Source organism: Camelina sativa, chromosome 17, assembly GCF_030686135.1.
Source record: "Camelina sativa cultivar CO46 ecotype springtype chromosome 17, ASM3068613v1".
Lineage (NCBI taxonomy): Eukaryota > Viridiplantae > Streptophyta > Magnoliopsida > Brassicales > Brassicaceae > Camelina > Camelina sativa.
In genome coordinates this window covers 6,603,459-6,627,945 of record NC_141896.1, presented here as the reverse complement: position 1 = coordinate 6,627,945, position 24,487 = coordinate 6,603,459, and the positions used below count along the sequence as shown (strand labels likewise).

General features: G+C 36.1%; 10 protein-coding genes and 1 non-coding gene across 13 annotated transcripts; 5 read left to right on the top strand and 6 right to left on the bottom strand.

Moving 5' to 3' along the window:
* Positions 1 to 2: 2 nt before the first annotated feature.
* On the bottom strand, positions 3 to 1,905 carry LOC104755861 (uncharacterized). Of its 3 annotated transcripts, none has more exons than XM_010478331.3 (2): positions 1,580 to 1,905; positions 3 to 1,018 (listed from the first exon to the last, which is right to left on the bottom strand). In XM_010478331.3, the coding sequence occupies exon 2, from the start codon at positions 1,006 to 1,008 to the stop codon at positions 226 to 228; it is 783 nt and encodes a 260-aa protein (XP_010476633.1). In that variant the 5' UTR covers positions 1,009 to 1,018; positions 1,580 to 1,905; the 3' UTR covers positions 3 to 225. The 3 variants fall into 3 exon arrangements, with proteins under 3 accessions (XP_010476633.1, XP_010476634.1, XP_087353333.1); XM_010478332.3 differs by having other exon boundaries at positions 1,292 to 1,590; XM_087497207.1 differs by lacking the exon at positions 1,580 to 1,905 and adding an exon at positions 1,140 to 1,315.
* A 1,481-nt stretch (positions 1,906 to 3,386) lies between these two features.
* LOC104755860 (uncharacterized) lies at positions 3,387 to 5,286 on the top strand. The gene is made up of 7 exons (XM_010478330.3): positions 3,387 to 3,586; positions 3,682 to 3,780; positions 3,901 to 4,130; positions 4,227 to 4,309; positions 4,400 to 4,511; positions 4,632 to 4,694; positions 4,886 to 5,286. Exons 1-7 carry the CDS (start codon positions 3,541 to 3,543, stop codon positions 5,072 to 5,074), a joined length of 822 nt encoding a protein of 273 aa, XP_010476632.1. The 5' UTR covers positions 3,387 to 3,540; the 3' UTR covers positions 5,075 to 5,286.
* A 164-nt stretch (positions 5,287 to 5,450) lies between these two features.
* On the top strand, positions 5,451 to 6,134 carry LOC104755858 (uncharacterized). The gene is made up of 3 exons (XM_010478326.3): positions 5,451 to 5,531; positions 5,649 to 5,702; positions 5,791 to 6,134. The coding sequence occupies exons 1-3, from the start codon at positions 5,469 to 5,471 to the stop codon at positions 5,962 to 5,964; spliced, it is 291 nt and encodes a 96-aa protein (XP_010476628.1). The 5' UTR covers positions 5,451 to 5,468; the 3' UTR covers positions 5,965 to 6,134.
* On the bottom strand, positions 5,967 to 9,123 carry LOC104755859 (uncharacterized). The gene is made up of 4 exons (XM_010478329.3): positions 8,636 to 9,123; positions 7,434 to 8,376; positions 6,620 to 7,350; positions 5,967 to 6,488 (listed from the first exon to the last, which is right to left on the bottom strand). The coding sequence occupies exons 3-4, from the start codon at positions 7,334 to 7,336 to the stop codon at positions 6,213 to 6,215; spliced, it is 993 nt and encodes a 330-aa protein (XP_010476631.2). The 5' UTR covers positions 7,337 to 7,350; positions 7,434 to 8,376; positions 8,636 to 9,123; the 3' UTR covers positions 5,967 to 6,212.
* On the top strand, positions 8,834 to 9,137 carry LOC147923368 (signal recognition particle RNA). The gene has a single exon (XR_015587929.1).
* A 1,053-nt stretch (positions 9,138 to 10,190) lies between these two features.
* On the top strand, positions 10,191 to 11,031 carry LOC104755857 (uncharacterized protein At1g15400). Its single transcript, XM_010478325.3, has one exon. The coding sequence runs from the start codon at positions 10,355 to 10,357 to the stop codon at positions 10,832 to 10,834; it is 480 nt and encodes a 159-aa protein (XP_010476627.1). The 5' UTR covers positions 10,191 to 10,354; the 3' UTR covers positions 10,835 to 11,031.
* Positions 11,032 to 11,495: 464 nt separating this feature from the next.
* Positions 11,496 to 12,611, bottom strand: LOC104755856 (peptide deformylase 1A, chloroplastic/mitochondrial). Its single transcript, XM_010478324.3, has 3 exons — positions 12,188 to 12,611; positions 12,019 to 12,108; positions 11,496 to 11,915 (listed from the first exon to the last, which is right to left on the bottom strand). The coding sequence occupies exons 1-3, from the start codon at positions 12,563 to 12,565 to the stop codon at positions 11,607 to 11,609; spliced, it is 777 nt and encodes a 258-aa protein (XP_010476626.1). The 5' UTR covers positions 12,566 to 12,611; the 3' UTR covers positions 11,496 to 11,606.
* Positions 12,612 to 14,150: 1,539 nt separating this feature from the next.
* On the top strand, positions 14,151 to 14,865 carry LOC104755854 (uncharacterized). Its single transcript, XM_010478323.2, has one exon. It carries the CDS (start codon positions 14,359 to 14,361, stop codon positions 14,581 to 14,583), a length of 225 nt encoding a protein of 74 aa, XP_010476625.1. The 5' UTR covers positions 14,151 to 14,358; the 3' UTR covers positions 14,584 to 14,865.
* A 107-nt stretch (positions 14,866 to 14,972) lies between these two features.
* Positions 14,973 to 16,695, bottom strand: LOC104755853 (glyoxylase I 4). Its single transcript, XM_010478322.3, has 3 exons — positions 16,201 to 16,695; positions 15,976 to 16,081; positions 14,973 to 15,418 (listed from the first exon to the last, which is right to left on the bottom strand). The coding sequence occupies exons 1-3, from the start codon at positions 16,353 to 16,355 to the stop codon at positions 15,152 to 15,154; spliced, it is 528 nt and encodes a 175-aa protein (XP_010476624.2). The 5' UTR covers positions 16,356 to 16,695; the 3' UTR covers positions 14,973 to 15,151.
* A 2,222-nt stretch (positions 16,696 to 18,917) lies between these two features.
* LOC104755852 (uncharacterized) lies at positions 18,918 to 20,582 on the bottom strand. Its single transcript, XM_010478321.3, has 4 exons — positions 20,291 to 20,582; positions 19,601 to 19,714; positions 19,406 to 19,485; positions 18,918 to 19,300 (listed from the first exon to the last, which is right to left on the bottom strand). The coding sequence occupies exons 1-4, from the start codon at positions 20,341 to 20,343 to the stop codon at positions 19,104 to 19,106; spliced, it is 444 nt and encodes a 147-aa protein (XP_010476623.1). The 5' UTR covers positions 20,344 to 20,582; the 3' UTR covers positions 18,918 to 19,103.
* A 2,406-nt stretch (positions 20,583 to 22,988) lies between these two features.
* Positions 22,989 to 24,337, bottom strand: LOC104755851 (ethylene-responsive transcription factor WIN1-like). Its single transcript, XM_010478320.2, has 2 exons — positions 23,991 to 24,337; positions 22,989 to 23,716 (listed from the first exon to the last, which is right to left on the bottom strand). The coding sequence occupies exons 1-2, from the start codon at positions 24,068 to 24,070 to the stop codon at positions 23,173 to 23,175; spliced, it is 624 nt and encodes a 207-aa protein (XP_010476622.1). The 5' UTR covers positions 24,071 to 24,337; the 3' UTR covers positions 22,989 to 23,172.
* Between the last annotated feature and the right edge of the window lie 150 nt (positions 24,338 to 24,487).

Sequence of the window (24,487 nt, the reverse complement as noted above, 5' to 3'; positions counted from 1 at the left end):
AGTATGAAGAATGTGAATAATTTGATTTGACAGAAAGTTTTGAAAGAGGTAAAAGATGATGAGCCCAAGCTATGGATACTTCACTAACAGAAGAAGCTAAAAATACAAACAATATAAATTTTTATGCCTAGAACAAGAACTGATGTCGCTATAAAAAGATTACATTATGGAAAAAAATCAAGAGACATCAAAACTTTGGGCCATATAGACTCAGAAGTTGAATCTTCACGGAGTCCATCTGGTAAACATGGTCCCATGAAACTCCAGTTGGGGCATGTGAGCCGGGTGATTGTCAGCACTTGCTTGGCTCGTTGCACGGCTCTCAATGGACACGTCAAGAAACAGATTATGCATGAACGAATCGAAGTTGAGATCAATCATGGGATGGCGATATGGAAGCTGATGGAGGGAGCTAGCCATCAATCTCTGTTCAGCATCCCATCTCTGACGGGCGTTGAGCATTTCAATGTACTCAGCCTCTCTCTCCAATTGCTCCCACATGTGTTGCTCCCAAGGGTCCAACTTGGGTGGTGTGAAACCAGGATGCTCAGTTTTCAAGTGATTCTTCAGCTGAGCATAGGTGCCAGAGAAATCACACTTGTCGACAGCACAAGACCTCGGCTTAGCATTCATGAATCTCCGAGCACAAGTCGACTTCATTGTCCCATGAACCTCTCCTCTGCAGTAAGGACAGTTAAGAGTCTTGCCACTACAACGGCTGGTGGTGTTGTTTCTGCGGTACTGCTTGAAACAGTTGGAGTGACGAGCGCTAGTGTCACACATGTAAGCACGACACCCTTTGGAGAAGGAAGAGCACTGCAAAAGGACTGCATTGTGAGGAGGCTCCATACAGATGACACACCTAACATCCTCCCATTCACTCACACTCTCTAACTCAAGAGGTGACTCGACTTCTTTTTGTTTCTTGTTCCTACAAGAGCGAAGCGGGTAAGGAGAAACCCTGTGTGTGTTGCTTGAAACCGGCATTTTCCTTCTTTCCTTGTGCATCAATCACACACTGAAAGGAATAAAAAAAAAGTGTTAATTCAAGACTGCAAATCAAGAGATATGTCTGTAGAGAAGCTAATTGAAACTGCAAAGATCATATCAAAGCCTTAGACTTAACAATGTATTATTACATTCTAATGCAAAGTCAAGGAAACAAGACATATGAACTCAATCTCACTGATGATTACATTCTCAAAATGAAACGAAGAGGAGACAATTTTATTATTATTTATTTGATTGGAGAAACGAAACGAAACTGTTCACTTATCGCAAACAGTTCTACCTCTCATCGACGATTAAAACATTCTGATTCATCCGAAGATTTCAAACCCAAAAAGAGAAAACAGATCAATTCGATTTGCAATTCTAGAAAACTTCGCCCAAAAAAAAAAAAAAAAAAAGCTGAAACGGCGAAATTGACGACCAGAAAAATTCTGATCACATCCAGAAAAACGGAAAACGACAGAACATCATCAGGATCGAGAGAGAGAGAGACCCAACCCAACCCGAGTGAATCAATCAATCGTCAATAAGAGAAAAAAGAAACGGAAGCCTATTATTATTATTATACCTTTGGCCGGAGAGAAAAATTAAAAAGAGGCTTCTCTTCTTCTTTGAGAGAGAGAGAGAGAGAGAGAGAGAGAGAGAGAGAGAGGTTCGCTCCTCGTAAAGAGTTTCGTATGAAACGGTGAAGATGAAAAGAAAAGAAATAAAAATAAGGGGGATGGATGATGCGCTTGCGTGAATGTGAGATTGTCCGGGTGGTGGTCTTTTGGTTTTTATAGGCGTCGTCGAAAGAGAAAAAAGAGAGAGAGAAAGAGATTGTCATTTCAGACATGACAAGAATACCCCTTCCTTCTTTGTAATAATAAGTCCACCCCTTCCCCCTTCCCTCTCTCTTCTTTACTTTCCTCCTTTTGCCTATTTAACCACATTTGTCTTTTTGACTTTCTTTGTCTTTCCTTTTTTCTTTTTTTTCTTTCCTTTTAAACTGCTTTCAAAAGTTTATTTTCATTTTTTGTCCATACATATATTTTCTATACATGTCACACGAATAAGAATATTATTCATATAAATCATTGGATATTTTTCTCTTTTTTTTGTTTTCCCTCTCCATAGAAAATCAAATTACACTCATATTTTGTTTCTGTATATACCTTAACTAAATAGTACAAATATAGCTTTTAAAAAAAATAAGTTGATAAAGTAATGTGGTAATCTTCTTTTTATATATATATATATATATATTTTACATCTTTTGTATATATATATAATATGTATATTTAACAAGAATTATTTATAGGTAACTTTATATGTCAATATATACATATATTCAAATATTAAAAAATAGATAAGAACACATCATATTATGCTTCTTTATTCTCTGTATCTTTTGAAAAAAAAAAATAGTTTATCTTCCTTAATATAGTGGGTGAAAGAAAGAAATTATTTCATCTATTTAGCTGTCATAACATATTGTCTTTTTTTTTCCTCTCCATAAAAATCAAATTACTCATATTTTGTTTCTGTATACATAGCTTTTTTTTTTTTTTAAAGTTGATAAATGTAATGTGGTAATCTTCTTATATAATTTTTTTTCATCTTTTGGGATATGTATATATATAATATAATATTTTTAACTAGAGCTAATTATAGGTAACTTTATATGCCAATATTCAAACATTAAAAAATATATAAGAACACATCATATAAAACCATAACGTTAACTTTTTTGGCCTTTAAAAGTATTTATCCTTATTAACTTTTTGTTGACCAAAAATAAATGTATTTGTCATTTTTAAAAATCTTAACAAACTACATTATATTTCTTACTCCTAAAATATGCTTCTTTATTCTCTGTATCTTTTGAAAATAAAAAGTTTATCTTCCTTAATAAAGTGGGTGAAAGAAAGCAAATATATCATCTATTTAGCTGTATCTTTATGATATATACATCATGTATATGATGTATATACATATTGTCTTTTTTCTCTTTTTGATAATACATGTTACTAGTATCCTGGATTCTGTATCCAAATTTTATTTTAAGGTGTAGATAAAAGGTATATATAAGCACAGATACATTTCTAGTAAAAAAAACAAAAAACATAACACAATCCAAATCCTAGATCTTGCCAGTTGCCACTAATATGCAAGGTGCAAGGAATGAGCTCGTGTCAGTATCAACGACATTGCTTCCATCTATTTTTTATCCCAAACTAAATATTTTTCTTGAGGAGATAAGTCTTTATTCCTATTATTATTGAGAAATGTAAAAAACAAAATAAAATTAAAACTATATAGTGAGATATTGGAACAGACTACTCAATAAACTCAGCCCAACTATTGGGTTAAGTCGGCCCAACAAATAAAAAAAGCGTTTCGGTTCAGTTCACCCAACTTGACCCGACCCGCAGCTTTTTTAGTTGTGTGAAGTTGTTGCGGCTGGAAAGAAGAAAGAAGAACCCTAACTAAACCCACGTCGGCCTCTCTCTCTCTCTCTCTCTCTGCTTCTCTCCTCGATCGCCGACCATGGCCAAGGACAAACTCAAGCCTCTTCTCTCCTCCGACGGTGGAGGTTTACTTCATTCTATACCTTCCTTTTCGTTTGCTCAATTTTAATGCTCAGACATAGCTAACCCCTTTTTCTCTTGTTTCATTTGAATTCAACAGGTGAAATCGCCGATACTCCTATCCGAGAGAAGAAGCATAAGAAGAAGAGCAGGAAACGAGCTGAACCTGAACCCGAGTTACCCTCTACGCGCGATTCTGGTAAATTTTACAGCTTTCCTTATGGTTAAATGGTTGTTGTAGATAAAGCTCTGGAAGAGTCCACTTAAAGATAGTTGGCCAATCTTTATATTAGGGTTCATGTTTGATTGATATATGTAGGTCTTGATGAAGATAGAGATGGAGTGTTAGTAGATGATACTCATAATGAGCCAACGATAGGTGATAAACTTGAGAGTCTTGACTTATTAAGCGGCGACAAGCTTGCTTCTGCTGCTCCCAATGATGATAAGCCACCTACTGCAGCCTCTGTTAACGTTCTTCTGAGACAAGCATTGCATGCTGATGATCGATCTCTTCTACTAGACTGCTTGTACAACCGAGATGAGCAGGTTCACTAGATATATTAACATGTCTGTTTCTTTACCCTGATGTGGAAATGTTTTGTTTGTTTTTACTTATTTCTTCAAGCTCTTTGTGCATTACAGGTGATTGCTAATTCGGTCGCTAAGTTGAATTCAGCTGAGGTACTCAAGCTTCTAAATTCCCTTCTACCAATACTACAATCAAGGTGAGAGTTGATGCTGTAAATATTTTCTTTCCTGGGTGTATGAGCTGAAGCTGGTATTCAAGTGGTGATTTTTTTGATACTTTATTACAGAGGTGCAATTTTGGCTTGTACGCTTCCATGGATAAAGAGTCTGTTACTTACTCATTCTAGTGGAATTATGTCCCAAGAGTCATCGGTGCTCGCATTAAACACCATGTATCAGGTTAGGAACTGCTTTTCTTGTTGTACGGCTGTGCTTGCCATAGCGGATCTCTCAGAGATACAGTTCAGAAAGTCACTAGATGAATAACTTGATATGTTTTTTTTGTTGTTCTGTGTACAGCTCATTGAATCACGGGTTTCAACTATTCATACTGCCGTAGAGGTTTCAAGTGGCTTGGACTTGGTATGTATTGTCTTACTGTGACATGTTGAAGAATTTGATTTCTATCTTTAGCCTAGGGGTAGCATTAGATTCCATAAACCACGTAGGGGATAAAAACATACAATGGAAGTCCTGAGATCACTTTGCTTGGATAACAGATTTATGGACTGTATTGTATGTTACTCATTTGTCATTGATTGTGTTAATCGTAGATTGTGGATGACTTGGATGATGAAGAAGAAGATGAAGGTCCCGTAATCTATGAAGACAAGGGCAGTGATGAAGAAGAAGGAGAAGGAATAGAGGAAGCAATGGAGACAGATGAAGAGGCAGACGACTCAGCCGATGAAGCAGCTGATGGTGTGAATGATTTTGAAGGATTTGACGACATGAGCGATTGAGAAGGCTCCTGAAAACAAAAGTTTTGATTTGTGTGATGAGACTGATTGATTGTTAGATGTTAAAGAGTATGGCTAAAGGGTACAATCTCTTATCAAGAAGTCTCACCACCTACTCTGTAATACGTAATGATTATATCAATATGGACGAGACTTTGTATTGTGAAAGAGTTTATTATTTTTTCTTAAAGGGAAAAGTTGACAAGAATAAGAAAGTAGAAGTAAAAATGGTAATAAGAGAAGATGAAAAAGTCAAGCATGGTTTAGAAAATGATGGATCATAACAGCTAAAAAAGCTCTCCTTGAAAAATGGAACTCCATTAAAAATGTGACGCATTCACATAGATATGATTATAAAAGAAGAAACTGTCTGAGAGTAGAAAGAAACAAGTAAGAAATGGCGAGCAGACAGGATGAGGAATTCAGTGTGAGGGCCGGCCAAATCGTGGGCCAAGCTCATGTCAGTGTTTCTGTTCAATTTCGCTTTTACTTCTACCTTTTGTGACCGTGTTAACTTGTGTGATTATTTTACCAAAAACAAAGAAATGTAAAGTGGAGAAATGATGTTTGGTATCAGGTGAAGAGGGATGAATGCAATAACTCTTCCCAAGCTTCAAGCTTTCTCCAGCAGGTTAACTAACACATCAACTCGGCATGTTGTTTGTAATTTTTGTTTTTTTTCCTTTTTCCTTACGAAATTTGATTTGATGATTAATCAGAAAGGGGAGAAAGTGAAGAACATGGCGCAAGAAGCATCAGAGGCAGTGAAGAACAAATTGGGAATGAACAATGACAACAACAATGAATACAGGAACAAGAACCCTTTGGACAAAAAGAACCCTAACAACACAACCAGTCCAAGCATGCCTGGCCATCCTCCTTCTGACATCTAATCTTTCACAAAACTCATCTTTTTATTCCACTAATAAATGTCTGTAATAATAAGGGGATTACACAATGCATCCTAGCCAACAGGCCTAACATATGGTCAAACTTTTTTTTGGCTTTAGACATGTTCACACTTGTATTGACCAATACATATTGAGACTTTGGTAACTGTAAACACTGGTATAATGCCACCTCATCCGATCTATATTTCCTTTCACATATATATAGACACACAACACACACACAAAGTCCTTTAAGAGTATCGATTCTCTGACCAGTTAATGGCAGACCTTGCGAGTGCCTCCATTGGATCAACACACTTCTTTAGTAGAGGATCATCCCCTGGCAAGAGGTCACGCATCTCATCTGATCCGAGCATCACCACGTTTACCGCCTGCACCAGCAGTACCTGCAACGCTATCCTTAGAAGGTTCCGTGCTCCTTCCATGTCTTCCCTCTTCATAGCTTCTAAGGCCGGGATCACAGTGTGCTCCATTGTAGCCTTGTCTGGAACAACCGCCTCAAATCCCTGCTCATTTCCACAATCACAGAGTCACTTCATACGGTAGATAATACTAGCGTTATAAGAAAGTATTCACAAAGTCACTTATTAGATAAATGATAGATAAATTGCTCCAATGGACACAATAGAATACTGACATTGCTTTGGAGTTTCTCCTGGTAGAACCCTGCGGATAACGTGGCGCTAGTGGCCATCACACCTACACGCAGAGGATTCCCAGCTTGAAGGGGCTTCATTTTCGCCTCTTGCAGCTCTTTAGCGATGCATTCACCCATGTGAAGCAGAGGAACTGAACTCCCTTCACAGACCTCTTCATACCATATATGTGCAATATGACAGGGCATTACGATTAGTTTAGCTCCACAACTCTCAAGATATCTCCTCTTGTTCCTTAGATTTTCCACAATTAGCTTTGGATCCACCGGAGTACTCTCTGCTCTATGGTAAAGAGAAGGATACGAGTTTTCCTCGTATAAGAGGAGCTCCTTGTTGAGTGCAGGATCCGAGCAAAGGACAAAAGGTAACGAGCTTATACCACCTTTTGAGCTCCCATCCACGAGTTTCTTCACAAATTTAAGAGTGGAATCAGTTGAAACGCCTCCAATAATCCCCACTGTGTTGGCCTGCCTAAACAAAGAATCTGCAGAAAGACTGTTTAAACTGTTTCTCGAATCTTCACTCAGACAAAAACCTTTCTTGGGCTTGGGAAGATTATTGCTTTCGTCCATATGCAAGAGGACTGAAGATGGTGGCGTGGCATGGATACGACTCAGTCTTACCCTACACGAAATCTGACTAGAGTAGCATACATGAGCTAAACCATGAGATGGGTTGGTGAAACATTGAAGATACATCACCAAGCTTCTGTCTGAAAATGTTTTCTGATAGTTAGTACTCCAGAGACACCTTTGACAAAACTACCAGAATTTTCCAACTTGTACCCGCACTAACCTGAATCTTACTTCATATCCAAATTCCAAAACATAACTTCAAAGCTCCATATCCAGCTCAGCTTCAAAAAAGGAAGCAACTTTTCAGGTTACAGAGTCGTAAGGACCTTTTCTGGCTTTCTGAAGTAAGATCCTACCATCTGTAACATCAACTCACTCTCTGCAGCTCCAAGCTGAATGGACTCAAATTCCACCTATTAACCTGAGCTCTCAAAACCAGCCAAGATCTGGCAAGCAGAAGAACCAGTATCTCTCCTGAATAAGACAGAAATAAACCTCTAGCTGTATCTAGGACCTTTATACCGAAGATTCTCTCTTAAACACCAAATCTTTCAAAGTTATTGGGCAAGATGACTTTGCCTTTGTCTTCAGATGACAGGAAAACAAAAAGGACACAGTACTAAAAGAACAGGTGGGGCATCAACATGGAAGAACAACGGCCTTAAATCAACCCAATATCTTCTATCAAAGAAACCAATCCTATGAAAACTGGACCAGTAGTAGTCGCATCAAGTTGAAGTGAGAAATCTTTGCCTCAGATAAATAATCATAATTCCTACAGGCAGTAAAGAAGATGGAAATAAACAACAATGTAAGGCGTTAAGTTCAAGAAGAGGTGTCTCAGTCTGGTTCTTTTTTCCGTTTCACTTTCCTGTGATATTTTATATATTCCCTGCAACATGTGGGTTGTCTCTGTTAGGTGGATTCCTTTGTTGTTCTTGTCAGCTACTGAATCCCACATGGTCCATCAGCTATCAAAAGGTCCAGTCGAATTTTATAATCCCTCCAATCAATGGAATCCTCCAAAAACTCAACTCGTGTATTTGTAAGAGATCTGCAACAAGTGTTGATCTTCTGATGGACACAAAAAGCAGAAACAGCTTTGGTAGTACAATTGGTGTTTCTTTTGCTCACTCGTACAATTACAAGCATACAGTCTCCCACTACAGAAACAAGTACAACCAAACCACAAAAGAAAAGAGAAATTTTTAGTGAAGTATAAAAACTTAAAGCTGGAAACACAGATTCAATTGGAACAGACACCAAAATCAGATTTTTGAAATGTATAGTGCGATATACGTATCTAGCATCTAATTACCCTACAAACAAATGTAATGCTCTAGATGTCAAGAAAATTTCTGTAGCAAAACAAAAAAAATTACACCTTTCTACATTTGTGAAACCCAGATGATGTTTTTTTACCTGAAAGGAGGGGTCTGCGAAGCTAATCATCGAAGAGACTCTGTCTCTGAAGAAACCATTGTTGTGTTCTTTTGTCCACAAGCAAAATCCAAAATCAGAAGAACATTGAAAAAACACCATTGTGTTCTTTTGTCCCACATCGGCTACTTGACTATAAAATGTACTACTTTATAAATGAAGTTCAAGCAGTTAGTGTACGTCGAGCTCAGTAACGAGTGCTTGTTACCCAAGTGGGGATAATAAGTTGGTGGAACACTGGCTCGGTCCACGGGTCGGATCTGTTGAGGCATTGTTCCGAGCTGCCCAGTCCAAGCTGTGAGTGATCTGTGTGAGTTGAGCGAAGGCCTGGCTCAGATGGTTCCTGAAGTTGGAGGGCAATGCGTGAGGCTGGTTTCACAGAGCAGCGATTACCTTCCGCTCTCAGCAGTGGACGGATCACAGCTCGACGCCACTCAAATTCACCATGGCCTGCTGGCTCGTTCCCAGCTGAACCACCAATTTTTTTTTCTTCCAATTTTTTCATACGTGGGCTTTTTGATATGGGCCTGAGAGTATATTTCAGTAACTTCCTCATTTTTTAGGCCCATATTTTTTTTTATATCGATGTAATCTTCGTCAGCTTCAACGTAACATTGCTGAGTTGTGCCAACTCGAATGGCTGGGGTTATGAGTCTGTGTGTTACGAACATTATTATAATCACTCTTTATAATATTCCGAGAAAACAGATTTGTTAAACCCACCACATGTTCGTGTTTTTATTTAGTTGATAATGAGAGAAACACAGAAGATGTTGTTATTGAATGAGAAAACTTTATAATAATATTACAGAAAGATGTTGACTTGTTTACAAAATTGGTAACCGAATTACTTTGACCCACTTTCACCTCTCTGTTTTGTTTTGTCCTAAACGAAATCTTCAATACCATATGCTCCACTTACTCACCTAATAGATTTGGTTTACCCCAAATGAGGAAAATAGTTTTCAATTAATGTGTCCTCTCCTCTGTAAGTCAATTAATTCTCCTGTTGTCCTGTTCATTTTTAACCTATTTATCTAATCTAATCCGCGCAATTTGTTGAATAAACACAATAGTTAATTGCAAGGGAAAACAAAAATTTGGTAATAAAATAACATATATGAAGTGTATGGATCTGAAAAATGGATCTAAGAGGAATCCGATTAAAAGATGCAAACAAACAAAAAAGCAAAGGATAATTTAACTCTGAACGGTTGCATCAGGTTTAAAATGTAAATCGTTAATTACGCTTTTTTTAATTCTCGATCATTGATATAAATAAATTCAAATTGGAAACATCATCATAAATATAATAAAGAGTAATACTCCCTCCGTTTCAAAATATAGGATGATGTTTTAAAGAAGTTTGTTGTTTCATAATATAGGATGTTTTCAAATTTCAATGCAACTTTTAAATTAGCTTAGTATTTTATATTATGCAGTATTGTTTCTCATTGGTTGAACTTATTAAAAGTAAAGTCTTCTTAATCTGCGTGCTTTGCTTAAAACATCCTATATTTTAATAAATAGTGGACAGACCCTACTCTAACAAAATAAAAATTGAGGACAGAAATAAAAGAAACCAAGTCTGGAACACAATGATTGATTGATTATAATCACTTCTTATAAACTCTCACTTTTTTCTAGTTTTCTTCTCCTTCTTTTAGCAAGCTCAATCAAAAGAGAGAGAGAGAGAGATCCATGGAGGGTCTTCAAAGATCAACAATCTCGTTCCGCCGTCAAGGATCTTCCGGTATAGTCTTTGACGATCGTCTCATCGCCGAGCTTAACAAATCTGGCGGCGGTGGCGGCGGCAGCAACGAGCAGAAAGACGAAAGTCAACGCGACGAACAACCCAAACCGTTGTCTGAAAGCTCGGACCAGGTCAAACCTGTAACCGCTTCCGGAGAGGAGAAAGACAACAACAAGCTCAAACCTATTAAAACCGGTGGAGGAGGTATAGAGAGGAGTCGATCTAACGGCGGAGGAGCTCAACGACATCACAGAACAACAGGAAGAGTATCTCCGGCTGTAGACCCTCCGTCTCCGAGAATTTCTTCATGCGGTTGTTGCTCTGCTTTTGGTAAGAATCAGCCGGGGAAGAAGAAGGTTAACAACAACCCGAGGAAAAGGCCGCCTAAACGTAGATCGAGGGAGATAGAGGTAGGCGTCAGGATTTAAATCAACAACAACTCATGAGAGTAACAAAAATACTAGTATACACTTTTGTCTTTGATCTTTCTTTTATTTGATTTTTGTATCTGCTCTGTTGTGTGTGCTCTCTGTTATAAAAACCTTTAATCTTATTTTTTTTTTTTCCGATTTGATCAAACAAACTTTGGTGTATTGTATAAATTATATCTTTCTTTCTTTGTTTATTTCGGACAATTTCCATTTCTGTTTTGTGGGATTATTCTGAAACAACTTCAAGTCCCTTCCGATGGCTCACTGAATCTGGCAGAGAAGGTACGGCGGATCGTAAACAAGATAAAGTTCGATGCTTTCCCCTTTGCTTTGTAACAGATGTATCAATCTGCTGCATTGATTGGAATTGGAATGAACGGCTCTGATTAAATTGATTGATTGATTTGATTTTAATGTTTTAGTAGCTTAATGATATATTTTTACTGGACCCGTCGAGGACGAGGGCCATTTCACCGCCGCAATCCTCGGTTTCGACCACCGTGTCTTGTCCGGATCAAGCAAGACATCACATTACCAATTATAGGAAAAAGCTGGCTTTTCATTGTACTAATATTTGCTGGCTTAAACTATAATATTTTTTCTCAATATGAAATTCTTCAATCTGTCTTACAAAACTAAACAAAGAAAAAGAACACACTTTTCCGACAAAGTTTACACCTTTGATATTATTCGAGTCCAGCTCAATTGGAGAGTTTCAGTAAAAGAATCAAAACATAAGATTACTACAACTTCCTCTTGAAGAACAATGTTATTGAGGGCCGATTTTGGGACAACCCTCAGCTAGAGGCAAGTCCAAGTTGTCGACTGTCCTAAAAGTGCGTGGTACCATCTTATCAACGTACAGATTACCATCCAAATGATCACACTCATGTTGCAAAATCCTTGCTTGCCAACCTGAAGCATTCACTTCGATCCGTTTCCCTTGACGATCGTAGCCTGTCACTACCACCTCAAGGTATCTTTCCACCGCAGCTCTGAATCCATTCACACTCAAACATCCTTCAAAGAAAAGAGCTTTCTTTTTGCTCCTCTCCTTTAGCACCGGATTCACCATCACCTAAACCAAACCCACCAAAAAAAATCAACCTTTTCTTTGTTTGTTGTAATCTCAATTGTAACAAACAAACAACTCCAAAGAGCACTCTAATACTAGTATTTACCATGAGATCAAAGGCTCGCCTTTCTTGAGCAAGAATCTCATCCTTTGGTGCATAGCTTATATACTCTTTTGTATCTTCCAATACAATAATCTGTAATGTATCACACCAATGAATAAACCAATTCAATGATTCGTCTTGAAAAAGTGGAAATTAAGTAAAAAGCAGTTACCCTTAAGGGAACACCAATTTGAGGAGCAGCGAGGCCAACTCCAGGAGCCAATCTCATGACTTTAATCATATCATCAATTATCTTCTGAATACGCTCTGACCCGATTTCTTCCGGGTTAACTTCTCGGGCTTTCTCGTGCAGAACCGGGTCTCCAGCTGCCACTATCTCCGGTAATTCCATTTTCTTCTTCTTCTCCCCCAGACCCAATAACCAACCGGCTTTTGTCGACAGGGATGAGGAAGATGAAGGCAGATTGTACAGCTTACGGTTCAGCAAGTATGAGGAACCGGGTTTCGTGACGGGGAACCGGATCGAGCGACATGTCACGGCGGCGGAAACCGGAAGTAGACGAAGTGATACTCTGAAAAGGGTTTCCATGGTGGCCGTCGCTTGGTCTCGGTGGAGAGTGAGAGTATACCATCATCGGTCATTTCTTTGGAAATATGTGTCTTTGGGCCTATTACCGCTCTTTCGGCCCATTATTGTAGCAGCCCAATTGCATAGCTTAATATATTCTTTTAAGTTTCTAATTGGGTCAACTTTTATGGAGCAATCACTTTGTTTCTTGGGTTCGAGTTTTTTTTAAATGTAGTAAGCTAGGTGCAATATTTATATCTGAATCCTTGTACTAATCTGTTTAATTTGGCTTTGCATTTATAGAAACAAGTAACATAATTGTGTTTCAGTTTCAGTTTTGTGTTATTATATCTGAATCCTTGTACTAACTTCAATGTCTGCCAAGTTAGTAGTACTCAACTCAAACCCTGTAATAAAATATGATCATTTAAAATTTTGATGAGTTTCAAAAATATAGGTTGTATGTATATAATAAATATATTTATATACTATTATCTATTTGTATGATGTGGCTATCATTTGCATATTAATATTATCTTGTTCTATATTATATCTACAGCACTACTATTGTTAAGTTATAATATTCCGTTAATTAGTTTTATTTATGCATTACGCACCAAAACATTCTTACTCGTGTGATTATATATATATGCGTTAGTGATGTTTTTTTTTTTGGTTTAATGCGTTAGTGATGTTATACAGAGCAATCCACCACAGGCCAACTACGTACGTAATTTAAAATATATATAAAAAAAAAATTGTAATAGATAAATGGCACCAAATAACATCCTAAACGAGTGACTCAAATCCAAATATTTAATTTCAAATGTGTAAAAGTAATGAATTGATATTGGGATTATAGGCAGTAACGGTTCATGATCTCAACCACGTACGTTGGCTTTGAAGTTTAAACCAATATTGCATTATATTTATATCCGGTATATCCGTATGTCTATAGTATGATTCAACGAATCTGCCTAAAATTCATAAGTTTGGTTAGGAGTTAGGTACTTAAGTTAGCTTACGCCACATGATCTCCGTTGGCTTAGTATTTTTTTTGTTCTTCTTGGCAAAAAAGAAGCGGTACGGGTTACCGGAGCGGCGACAATGGGATGAGTGGGCGGTAAGGTAACAGTTAAATCTCCCATGCTAGCTTAAGCCGTAATTCGTGCGGTACTAAAAGAAAAAAACAACAAAGTCAAATTTATTTTGTTAAATTATCAAATTTTATATATAGCATTTTGGAATCTTGCTTCCTTGTTTCTCCAGATTAACAAAGTCAAATTCAATATGTAGTTAGGCAACCTCTTTTACATTTATTTAATTTTAAGCAAGTTCTTAGATTCGATGATGTATTATTATTTCTAACAATTAAATTTATATTAATGAATGCCAATGTATATATATTTTTCTTAAATTACCACTTTAAAACAATAAGTCGAGACTGTAAAACCAAGTAATTTTAATCTTTGTGCGTGTAAATTTAATAGCAAAAGTATTAGTGCCTCCATGCATATGCTTATAATTTTTGCAGAGTATACAATATACAAGTCAATAGAATTAAAGTAGAGGCGGTGCTTCCTCTGGCTCTGAGTCGCGTATATAACTTGAGATTCAAGATTCCATTATTCCTTCAACATTCAAATATGGTTTCCGTAAAATGAAAAAGTCTTCTCGATGGTTTCCTTCAAATCTTATTATTTTTTTAAATTTAAAATCCCCTATAAATACATAGGTCTCGATCGGATCATCTCCAACATCTAACAATTCACCTAGGAAACACAAGCACTCTTATACACACATACATATCCACCATGAACAACAACAACAAGAACAACATGAAGATGATGAGTTCCGCGAAAGAGAGTGGCAACAGTACCACTAACATTGTTATAACAGAGACGAGGAATAAGAAGGTGGAGAGGAAGGCATCAATGGACGTGGACAAGTGCGCCGAAGCTTTCATCTCAAAGTTTAGAAATCAGCTTCTTCTCCAGCGTCTCGAATCCATCGAAAACATGCTCTCCCGAGGCCCTTAACACCATTTATCAATAGTCAATATATACACACATGTATTCTTTATGTATTACTTCTATTTATTTATTTTCTTTTCTTTTCTATACACTGTTATAAATCATGGGATTCCAACGTATGGACGATTGATTTATGGCTATAGATCGTTTTTTTAGACCTTCTTTCTTTTTTCTTTTATACTATGTGGGATACTTTTTTCTTTGGGGTAAAAATCTCTGGTCTCCTTTTTATTATTACAATATAATAAATGTAAGGTGCCTTGGAAATATATCAATTTTTTTTTGCGAGTTTGTCTATCTAGAGGAATTTTCTGATTCGAGCCAAACATGTTTTGCGGATACTTCTATAGGAACTAGCTTGGAAAGGCTCTAGATAAAGCATTTTCTTGGTTGCATTGCACAAAACCATATATAAGCATTATTGCCCTTGGTTATATTATTTAGCATGTGGAGCAAATTGAATGGTCATTTCCTCGAAGGGAATCACATTCGCTGATTCACATCGGTCTCTTATTGATTACACTCAAATCAAGCACACTATTAATACACACACACAAACACAACAGAGATGCGCCTAAGGGTAGACCACTTGGTGGATATGAGTCTGCTGCGGTTGTGGCTGCACCATCTGGTGGAGTTTGACTCTTGAGCAAGACCGAGCCATTCCTTCTACAAGGGGAACTACGGGGAGGCTGTCACAGTTACAGATCTCGATCATGAAGCCATCAGGGTCGTGGAAGAAGAGCTGGTCCACTTGGATCCCTCCTTCTTCTACTAGCGCCCTCACATACTCGATCTCCATTTCCTCCAGCTTCTTCTCCACTGCTCCCATACTCTCACACTGCATTTCCACAGTTCACAACTCATATTTTTCAGACTAAAGTTCCTCTAATAATCAATACATATATACCAAAACAGAGTAAATACTATATTTTGGGATCAACCTCCTATGGTTAGTTGCCTAATCCTTTAGTAACATTTCTAAATGAAAGAAAAGGATGCACTGATTCTATAACATCATGCAAGTGGTTTAATTTCAATAATCGGAACAATGAATACGTCCACCTCACAAAACTCTACGTCTTGATTAAAGCCCCACCTTCTAATGTCCTTTTTTTTTTCTCGGCCTCTCTTGTCTCACAAATTCATTTTTTCTTTCATTGATAGTTATCATAAATCACATCAAACTCTACCTTTCAGCGTTTAGTTAGGAGCTTAACAGCTCTGTATTTAGCCACTTTGGATTTTCTTTCATGACAAACAAACAATATCTGAAACTGTGTTTTGCACAAAAGATACATAAATCTAGACATCTAAATACAGAGCTTGTATAACTTATGTTTAAGAGTTTTAAAATCACACAAAAGAGGGACTAAATCGAGAATGACAAAAAATAACCTGGAAAGAAATGTGATTATCCTTGGGATTAATGGCAGTTTTCTTAGGAAGTTTCTCTGGTTCTGGAGACCGCAGGAGGTGTATTCCAATTCCATGACCAAACAACCTAAACCCAAAAAGGAAACACAAACATTTAATTAAAACCAACCCATTTGGTTGTAAACTCCCTTGAATTTAAATATATATATATAAAAAATGGATAAACTAAGAGAGAGGGTACGGTACCAAGCTCCTTCAAAATTTAAGGATTCAGGTCTTCTAATCGGGATGAACCCTAACACCTTGTGGTAAAAGCTCATAGATTCATCGACGGATCGGCACAAGAGAGAGACGTGGTTCAGTGACGTGAGATGCAATGGGTTTCCTGCGTTTTCCTTCATTTTCCCAAGAAAAAAAATTCCTAAGATAGGGAGAGAATATATATAAAAGAAAAACACGACGCCGCCTCTGATCAAACAATCCAAACACAAAGGTGTCGACGTTAATACGAGCTAGCGAGAATGATTGAAAAGACGATTGAAGAATTACATATACATGTATTTAATATATATAGTTGTGCATGTGTAGAAGCAAGGCCAATGGGATAACCACGGAACTTATCCGATGATCAAAACACACTTGGCCAATGATGGTTATTTATAGAAGGCGTCAAAGCAATTAGTTATTTTTATTGATTTTGAGTAATTCATTAATCTTAATATGCATACTATGTGTATATATATTAATAGTATGAGATATATAACTTATTATAGTGGATAAGTTGAATTTCTGTTTTTTTCAAATAAATAAATATGAGATACCAAACCAACGTTGGTATTTTGTCTAGTTAAAAATGTGTAACAAAATATATGTATTGTTGTAAATTTGTAATAATTAGAGATATACATCAAACCTAAGATAGTAAAAATCTTAAAATTTCCTTAATTAAATTAATTAATTCGATAAAAAGTTTATTAAAATGAAAAATCTAAATGTATTAGTCTAGTTTTAATCATAGTTTACGACAATCACATCATATCATAATGAACGTACCAAACAAATTCGGCCTATAGAAGCTTATTTTACCGTAAGAAGGTTAGTCTTTTACAAGTTGAGTATGTGACGGGACGTTGATCGATTTAGATATGTAAACAAAATTGACAGTACGATAAAACTATAAATAGTTTAAATATTCAAATTGGTTAGAACAACAAGAAAAAAAAACGAAATGAAGATGTAGTCAATAATTGCAACTGAATTAGATCGAAGGAGGTTTAATCTTATCTACTAGTACGTACGTAAATAAATAGGTAAATCACTACGTAAAAGGAATATGACTAGAAGATGATTACGTAGGGGATGAACGACGACGACAACTGCTACCACATGACTGAAAATGATGTGATTGGTAAAGAGAAAGGTAGAAAAAAAGGGTTGTAATTAAACGGGAAGTGTCAGGATGAGTTCAACACGTAAGGACCCAAAAAACAAGCTGACTCGGACAATCACAACTCCTCGTTTTTTTTCCTTTTAACAACACCAATAATATTTATGGGACACGTCAGCATAATTATCAAACGTTTCTCTTTTTGCCGTGTCCAGTTCAAATTGGCCAGTCTCGATTACCAACTTTGTGTTTGTTTTTTTTGGCAGCCCCATGTACCAGCTGATTTCGGTTTGAGGATATTTTGGAAATTTTCTTTGGGCCAACACCAAGGGAGACGCCAATCACGCCATCACACTATATTTGGTGTCTACTGATCTCCGATGGGACAGTAAAGGACTTAAGACCATCTCCATTGTATTTCTCTATTTTTTTCTCTAAAATAGAGTAACTCAAAAATAGAGCACTGTTTTCATCCAATATATTACTCTATTTTCACCTCTATAATAGAGTTAGTGTAAAAAAATAGAGGTAAGAATAGAGTTACTCTATATATAGAGCAATCCTATTATTTTCTCTATTTTAGAGTAAAATATAGAGTAGGGTTGGAGCAAATGTTGTTCTATAATAGAGATTTGACTCTAAAATAGAGTGGGGTTGGAGATACCCTAAGGGAATGGCATAAATTTCTTTTTGATATTTTATCTTCGATATTTGGTGAAACTGTTTAAGTTTATATTTCCACGTATATTACTATTAGTTATAGATTTATAGCTTTCAAAACTAACTCTTGACCAAAGAAAAAGAAAAAAAAATTAACATTGGCACACTATAGTAATTTCATATAATGTATATTTTGAAGAGAAAAATATGATTAAAACTAGAACACCAATAAAAATTAAAGTAAAATCTTGATTGTTTTTGATGAAAGAATTTTGTTTTTTTTTTGTTGCAGTAAAACAATAAAATGAAAATATCAGGTCCCTTTGTTTATTGCTATTTTAAAAAGTTTGTCGGCCGGTCTCTTTATTTTAATTTTTAAATAGTTTCAACACATTTACATCGAGAATTTCTTTTTTGGATTTTAGGATGACTGTTACGTTTTACCTAATCTCGCATGAACTTATGATTTCATTTTATAAGTTCATCCATGCCCCATAATTCTATAATATGCTGAGATATCATTAAAATGTGTTGATATGATATTATTATATTTTCAGTGAGTGTAGATCGTCACTTACTTCAACCAAACATCCACAATAGTCACTTTTTCTTAATTTACTTTGGACAGTCACTTTTCATCTATAGCCTTTTTCTCTTGTCGAAGGGTCGATATAACCTAATTTGGGATCCAACTCAAGATTTAATAATCTTTTTTTTTAACTTTCTTTCTCTTTCACATCTTAAATTTCGATTTAAATATTGGTTTCACTAAACACTGACACACATAAAGTTTAAACATACTAGTGCATGAAAGGGGTAGGCCCATTATTCATGAAAGGGGTAGGCCCATTATTCCTGAAAAGGTTTTAATTTTGGTAGGCCCATTGCTATGTTCCCATGTAAGGAAGAACACAAATTACACACAAACCATTTCTTTAGGTCTTCAACAAAACTACAAAATGTAATAATACAACATAATGGACTGATTGAACAAGAGCAGTAGCTGAATATGTTGATAGACAGAAGTGATTTAACAAACAAACATTCTGTGGAGAAGCAGAAATGTCTTAAGAGTGAGTAAAGGAAGAATGGTTGGACAAAATCAAACCTCAGAAGGAGGTTTCAATCTAATGAGTCGCTTGATCCTGTCTTTGTCAGTGTTCTCCAGAAGTCCGTTCCAAACGATTTCATCAAGACACAAACAAATCCTTCCATATTTATCCAGAAACACTCGCTCTGTTGGGGGCTTTCCGCATACGTCTTTCACAGCCGCTGTTATGATATATATGGTTTCTGCCACTGCACCACACAACAAAAGAAAAGAAAAAAGCAGCACAGATATAAAAACTCAGAGTGAAGCAGAGATCAGTTGGTTAACAAAAGAGGAGAAAAAGGTAGGCTTACAAGCAAGTTCATCGTACTCGTCTTTGCCAACAAGGAAGATGCTAACATCTCCAAGCATTGTGTACACTATATAAACAGACCTGTACAAAAAAAGAATGACTCAAGATTACTCCCAAATGCTGTTCGCTTGGTTTAGTAATTAGCTACAAAGTGCCACAGGGAGAGAGTCTAGAGGTAGTGGTTTGAAAGTGTTACTTGTGGCAAGCGACAAGAAGCTCTTCGTTTTTAACGCCTTTGAGATTATCTGCTCCCAACTTAACCAAGAAAGTTCGCCAGTGCAGCCGTTCCTCAGCTGGTACTCCATTGAACCTAGAAGAAGATTTAAAACGCTTCTGACGATTTGCTACTAACTAGTAACTTACTATACAAAAAAGTCAAATGTGTTGGTGTTTATAAATGAACATAGATTTGAGCTCTACTTGTTGCAAGCCAAAGTCCACAAATGTTTGTTTTTTCAGATAAGAGAACACAATTGACATAGTTATAGAGCATCAACAACTTCTATCACTGAATACAGAGTTAGGATGATAGAAACATATCAAAATGCATCACCAAACATGAAAGAAACTCACATTCTCTTCCAAAATTCATATGTTGCTTTTGAGATACATCCAATTCTACTGTGTACAGAGACGAATTGAAATCTAATTTTCAACCATATAAAGCATGAAGTTAATTCGAAATCCCTAAATCTGACAAACTATGTCAAAAACCCCGATGGGATACCAGATCCACAAAGAACATCAATGCTCGATTCGGTTCGTTAATTAGAGATCAGCCAAACAAAGCCAATCATATTTCCGATCAAATTGACAAGCTGCGGAAATTGATGATAAGATTTGGGAGGGAAAGAGAAATTGGGTGGGATCTGAAGAGCGAACAAACCTTTCGATCAAAACGTTCCCAACGGAGTTCGCGAACAACACTGCTAGGATCATGATCTTCCCCTCTCTCAATGCTTTCTTCCTTCGATTTCTTCTTTTTTTAGCTCCTTTCGATTTCTAACTCTATACTTCTCTTCTTCTTCTCTACCTCAGACATTCTCGTGAATTACTCAATTAAAACGACAAAGGGACCTTTTCGTAATTATATATTCGAACCTTCTCTTTCAGAGTATGGGTTCCTCGCTTATTGACAATAAAAAATCCTCCGGGCCTCTCATTATTGGGTCTGAACTGAAATAGCCAAATCTGTTAAATGAATAATTGTACCCATTGTCTTCTCTTGTTAATTTTTGTTTTTTTCTCCCCCGCCCTTTAGTAAGATGGTATAAAATGTTAGTAAAAAAAAGACTAGGTGGATGTATGTATATAGATTTACTACTTGATAAGTTAGTTATGTTATTATTATGGGGGAAGAGAAGATGTTGATAGTTGAAAAAAAGAAGAGGTCAACATCAATGTCGAGAATAAGGAAATGTGTCATTGTTTCAATAAAATCTATCAAGAGAAAGTAGAGACCACCTTTTTCATTCTTGTTATCTTCATTATTTCGTTTTCTTCCTCTTTTTTTTCCACTACTTGCATGTTATACTACTACCATCTTTCTTTGTAAATAAGTTGGCTTTTTAAAAAAGTAATAGAAAACAAAAGTTGTATTGTTATATACAGTAGTTGTGAATGGTTAACAGTGAAATAGGACAAGTCATAAAGGATGAGCACAAACAAGTACAAACAAGCTACTGTGGAAGTGAAAGTTGAACCTCTTCCTTAACCTAATTCGTTTTGCCTTCACACCCTTCGATTGTACTCTTTCAAAACCTCAAGAATCCTTAACTTTATTCATTCTTCGTTGTTAACAATTCAACCTCTCCCATTTCCTTTTCCTAATGTGTGATGATGATGATGTAGTATTAGTTTAATTAAGTTCCTCGCTATTTCTGTATATATATTCATTGATGTCACGTTTGTGTTACAACACTTTTGGATTTTCTTTATTTATTTGCATATGTTTAATCGTACAAATTTTTCGTGGACAAATATATCAAATGGTTGATTTTGGGAGGTTTAAGGAGGATTCAATCATCGTCGTTGATGCAAAACGTCACAATTAGACGTTGATATTATTTCACATGGTAATACATGATGCATGGTGTGCGAGTGCGATTGATGATTTTTATTCAAATACAGAATTAGAAATGAAAGATACGTCCATGATCAATAAAATCCTTTGGTTTTTTATATTAATGCACCTTCCCCTCTCGGTTAGACAAAGTACGTTTTGTAGAGGACTAGGGTAGTCTTTTTTTTTTCGTTTGTCTAACTAAGCATCTGCTTTTCAAACTCTTGATATATATGGATCTTCTCTGTATAACAGAATTATTAACTACAGTTCGTAACATTACAATTAGCCGTGTCGTATTCAGAATTCATTTAATTGGTGGTCTATTGATCTTCAATCCTCGATCGGTATTATTCCGAGTATACGTACCCCATAATGAAGGTTTAATAACTTTGAAATAAACAAAGATGCATTTAGTCATTTAGAGTTGCATCTCTATTATTATACTGGCTATAATACTTAAAAGTTTCCTTGAAGCTTAATTAATTACGGCAAAATGCAAGATTCTGTTGCGAAGATTCCTGGGAATGCATTGTGTAAATTGTATTCAATAATGTTGTTGTAGACCATGTAGTCTAGTATATAGTCTCATCATGCGTGCAAAGTAAAATTTAAAACAGTCTCAATCAAAAGAACAAATTTTGAATGCATGTGTTTTGTGGGGATACACGATATATTACAAACCTAATTTCAACAACAATTTAATTTCCCTGGTTTATTAGTTTATTTAAAAACAAAGAAGGAGGATTTATATACTCCTTCTGTTTCACAAAAAGTGTCATTCTGGGAATTTTTCTTTGTTTCACAAAGACTGTCACTTTGTATTTCCAAATCTTTTAATTAAATTTAAATGCTAAATTATTCATTAAATAGGGCATATATATATAATTCAAGTTTTTCTTAAGTTGTGTGTAATTAGTCAAAATGACGCTTTTGTAAAACAGAGGGAGTATAACACATCAATCAAGACTATAATTAGATGTAATTTGTTTCACATACATACTTAATAAAGTTTTGACCCCGAAAAAAAAAACGAACTTAATTAATTAGTAGAGACTAGAGAGTGATGCAGCGAAAATATTAGGTAACTTCCAAATATTTGATTATTTATATTTAATCATCATATATTAACTTAGTATATCTAAAGAATGACTTACATAAGAGAATTATGATTTGGTTGATGAAAAACAAAAGTTGTTTTTCCTATTTTCTTCCTAACCCAAATTCAGTTCAACGATTCAACGTTCTTTAGATAAGTACTTTTTTGGGTATCCGAATAATTAAACGAAACTGTAGCTGTGTATTAATGATCTCATTACATTATAAATTGTATTGTTTCCCCTTTGACTAGTCTCATTTAATCAGGAGACAAAGTCGCCCTCATTAGAAGCTTTGCTATAATTTCACGTCCTAGGCTTATCGTGTAGTACTTATGTAACATTATATTATTTTGTTATTATTATGCGAGTGCAATAATAAGCCTAATAGAGAATACAAAAAGAAATAAAAGGTCACCTCTGGATTTTAGTTACAAATACTAATACTTTATTTGATACAAATGTGGAAATATGAGAAACAATTTAGCTAAACACATTTGAATATAAAAACGTACGATATATAAAAATAATAAAATATACGGTATATAAGTTGATTATTATGGTTGTAAACCAGAAATAAAAACAGGTGCATATGCAAGCAAATCATATTTAGTTTGTATTGAGAAGCTCCTCTATCATTTGCAAAGCAACCTTCTCCTCATCATCCAACCCTTCTTCTCCTCCCCGGCCAACCTCAACCTCAACCTCAGTGGTCGTCGGACCAAGATCTTCTTGAGGAACTTTACTAGTAGTCTCTTGGGAGGAGGAGCTCGCGGGACCGAGCTCGACAGTCATGACCCAGCTAGAGTCGGACTTGGAACCGGCTCGTTTCTGCCAGACTCCGATGTGGGAGCTGGCAGTGTCGAGACGGAGGCAGGTGAGGGAAGGAGATGGAGATTTGCAGCATTTCCTCAGTTTGGCGCTGAGCATGGAAGAGAGCGAGGAAGATGACGACGATGAGGATGATATCGAGGACGAAGATGAAATATCTGTTTTGCCCTCGGCTGTTTCTCCGGTGTTGTTGTTGTTGTTGTTGTTTGTGAGGGGGAAGTTGGTCTTGGCGTTGCGGCCGCTCATTAAAATAGCAGCCTCGTCGTAGGCTCTTGCTGCCTCCTCCGCAGTCTCGAACGTCCCCAGCCAAATCCTCCGTTTCCTTTTTTATAATCATCATGCATGTCAAAATTTAGTAACTAATTAAGCATGGTACGATGTATATATATAGTCAAATTAAGCAATAACTTATTGATAGGTATCTAAAATTGTAGAGATGTCAAAATGGGGTTCATGTGTTAGCTAAGGAGAGGAAAGAAACTATGGGAAGCGATCATGTATATATATATATACGTATGTGGTTTATGTACTTGAAAGGATCAGAGAGGGGAAATAAATGTATAACGCAGAAAAAAGGAAAGAAAGAAGATAGGTACAATAGAGGGTGGCGAATCTCAGCGACCCAAGAACCCCAATGGCGTTGCCTGACACCTCTGAACTTCTTCGTCTGTACCATTCTTACTTACTCTGTGTTGTTTGTCAGAGAGAAAGTAGGAACTTGATGATGAGTAATATATGTATGATGGATGTTTGGTAAATGGTTATAATGTTGTGTATATTTATATACATAGGTTAAATTTTGGTGGGTGAAAAGGGCTGTACTTGTTCTTACTCTTATTACATTTGACGTCCTCGCTATTCTATTATAGAGAGAGAGAATTTAGTTGGAGTTGTTGGTATAGAGTGATTGCTAGTGTGTGAAGGATATTTTAAAGTGTAAAACAATTTAATCTTCGAAGGTTGAAATCGTATATATGTAGAGAGGCACAAGTTGTACAAGTATCACATGGCCGTGTATATTGTTTTTAGCTTATACACGTACATCCTAATCAATCGTCCACATCATATAGCTACGTACGTACTACGCCTCTCT

What these genes read in the sequence shown, in the direction of transcription:
- LOC104755861 (XM_010478331.3), bottom strand. Translation starts at nt 1,008, where the DNA reads ATGCACAAGGAAAGAAGGAAAATGCCGGTTTCAAGCAACACACACAGG.
- LOC104755860 (XM_010478330.3), top strand. Translation starts at nt 3,541, where the DNA reads ATGGCCAAGGACAAACTCAAGCCTCTTCTCTCCTCCGACGGTGGAG. An exon ending in ACCCTCTACGCGCGATTCTG is followed by an intron (nt 3,781 to 3,900) that starts GTAAATTTTACA and finishes TGATATATGTAG; the next exon opens with GTCTTGATGAAGATAGAGAT. An exon ending in TTTCAAGTGGCTTGGACTTG is followed by an intron (nt 4,695 to 4,885) that starts GTATGTATTGTC and finishes TGTTAATCGTAG; the next exon opens with ATTGTGGATGACTTGGATGA.
- LOC104755858 (XM_010478326.3), top strand. Translation starts at nt 5,469, where the DNA reads ATGGCGAGCAGACAGGATGAGGAATTCAGTGTGAGGGCCGGCCAAATC. An exon ending in AAATCGTGGGCCAAGCTCAT is followed by an intron (nt 5,532 to 5,648) that starts GTCAGTGTTTCT and finishes GTTTGGTATCAG; the next exon opens with GTGAAGAGGGATGAATGCAA. An exon ending in CTTCAAGCTTTCTCCAGCAG is followed by an intron (nt 5,703 to 5,790) that starts GTTAACTAACAC and finishes ATGATTAATCAG; the next exon opens with AAAGGGGAGAAAGTGAAGAA.
- LOC104755859 (XM_010478329.3), bottom strand. Translation starts at nt 7,336, where the DNA reads ATGTATCTTCAATGTTTCACCAACCCATCTCATGGTTTAGCTCATGTA. An exon ending in AGGAGAAACTCCAAAGCAAT is followed by an intron (nt 6,489 to 6,619) that starts GTCAGTATTCTA and finishes GGAAATGAGCAG; the next exon opens with GGATTTGAGGCGGTTGTTCC.
- LOC104755857 (XM_010478325.3), top strand. Translation starts at nt 10,355, where the DNA reads ATGGAGGGTCTTCAAAGATCAACAATCTCGTTCCGCCGTCAAGGATCT.
- LOC104755856 (XM_010478324.3), bottom strand. Translation starts at nt 12,565, where the DNA reads ATGGAAACCCTTTTCAGAGTATCACTTCGTCTACTTCCGGTTTCCGCC. An exon ending in AAATTGGTGTTCCCTTAAGG is followed by an intron (nt 12,109 to 12,187) that starts GTAACTGCTTTT and finishes GATACATTACAG; the next exon opens with ATTATTGTATTGGAAGATAC. An exon ending in GGCGAGCCTTTGATCTCATG is followed by an intron (nt 11,916 to 12,018) that starts GTAAATACTAGT and finishes GGTTTGGTTTAG; the next exon opens with GTGATGGTGAATCCGGTGCT.
- LOC104755854 (XM_010478323.2), top strand. Translation starts at nt 14,359, where the DNA reads ATGAACAACAACAACAAGAACAACATGAAGATGATGAGTTCCGCGAAA.
- LOC104755853 (XM_010478322.3), bottom strand. Translation starts at nt 16,355, where the DNA reads ATGAAGGAAAACGCAGGAAACCCATTGCATCTCACGTCACTGAACCAC. An exon ending in TTAAATTTTGAAGGAGCTTG is followed by an intron (nt 16,082 to 16,200) that starts GTACCGTACCCT and finishes TTTTGGGTTTAG; the next exon opens with GTTGTTTGGTCATGGAATTG. An exon ending in ATAATCACATTTCTTTCCAG is followed by an intron (nt 15,419 to 15,975) that starts GTTATTTTTTGT and finishes GTGGAAATGCAG; the next exon opens with TGTGAGAGTATGGGAGCAGT.
- LOC104755852 (XM_010478321.3), bottom strand. Translation starts at nt 20,343, where the DNA reads ATGATCCTAGCAGTGTTGTTCGCGAACTCCGTTGGGAACGTTTTGATC. An exon ending in GGGAACGTTTTGATCGAAAG is followed by an intron (nt 19,715 to 20,290) that starts GTTTGTTCGCTC and finishes ATCTTCTTCTAG; the next exon opens with GTTCAATGGAGTACCAGCTG. An exon ending in CGAGTACGATGAACTTGCTT is followed by an intron (nt 19,301 to 19,405) that starts GTAAGCCTACCT and finishes TGTGTGGTGCAG; the next exon opens with TGGCAGAAACCATATATATC.
- LOC104755851 (XM_010478320.2), bottom strand. Translation starts at nt 24,070, where the DNA reads ATGGTACAGACGAAGAAGTTCAGAGGTGTCAGGCAACGCCATTGGGGT. An exon ending in GAGATTCGCCACCCTCTATT is followed by an intron (nt 23,717 to 23,990) that starts GTACCTATCTTC and finishes ATTATAAAAAAG; the next exon opens with GAAACGGAGGATTTGGCTGG.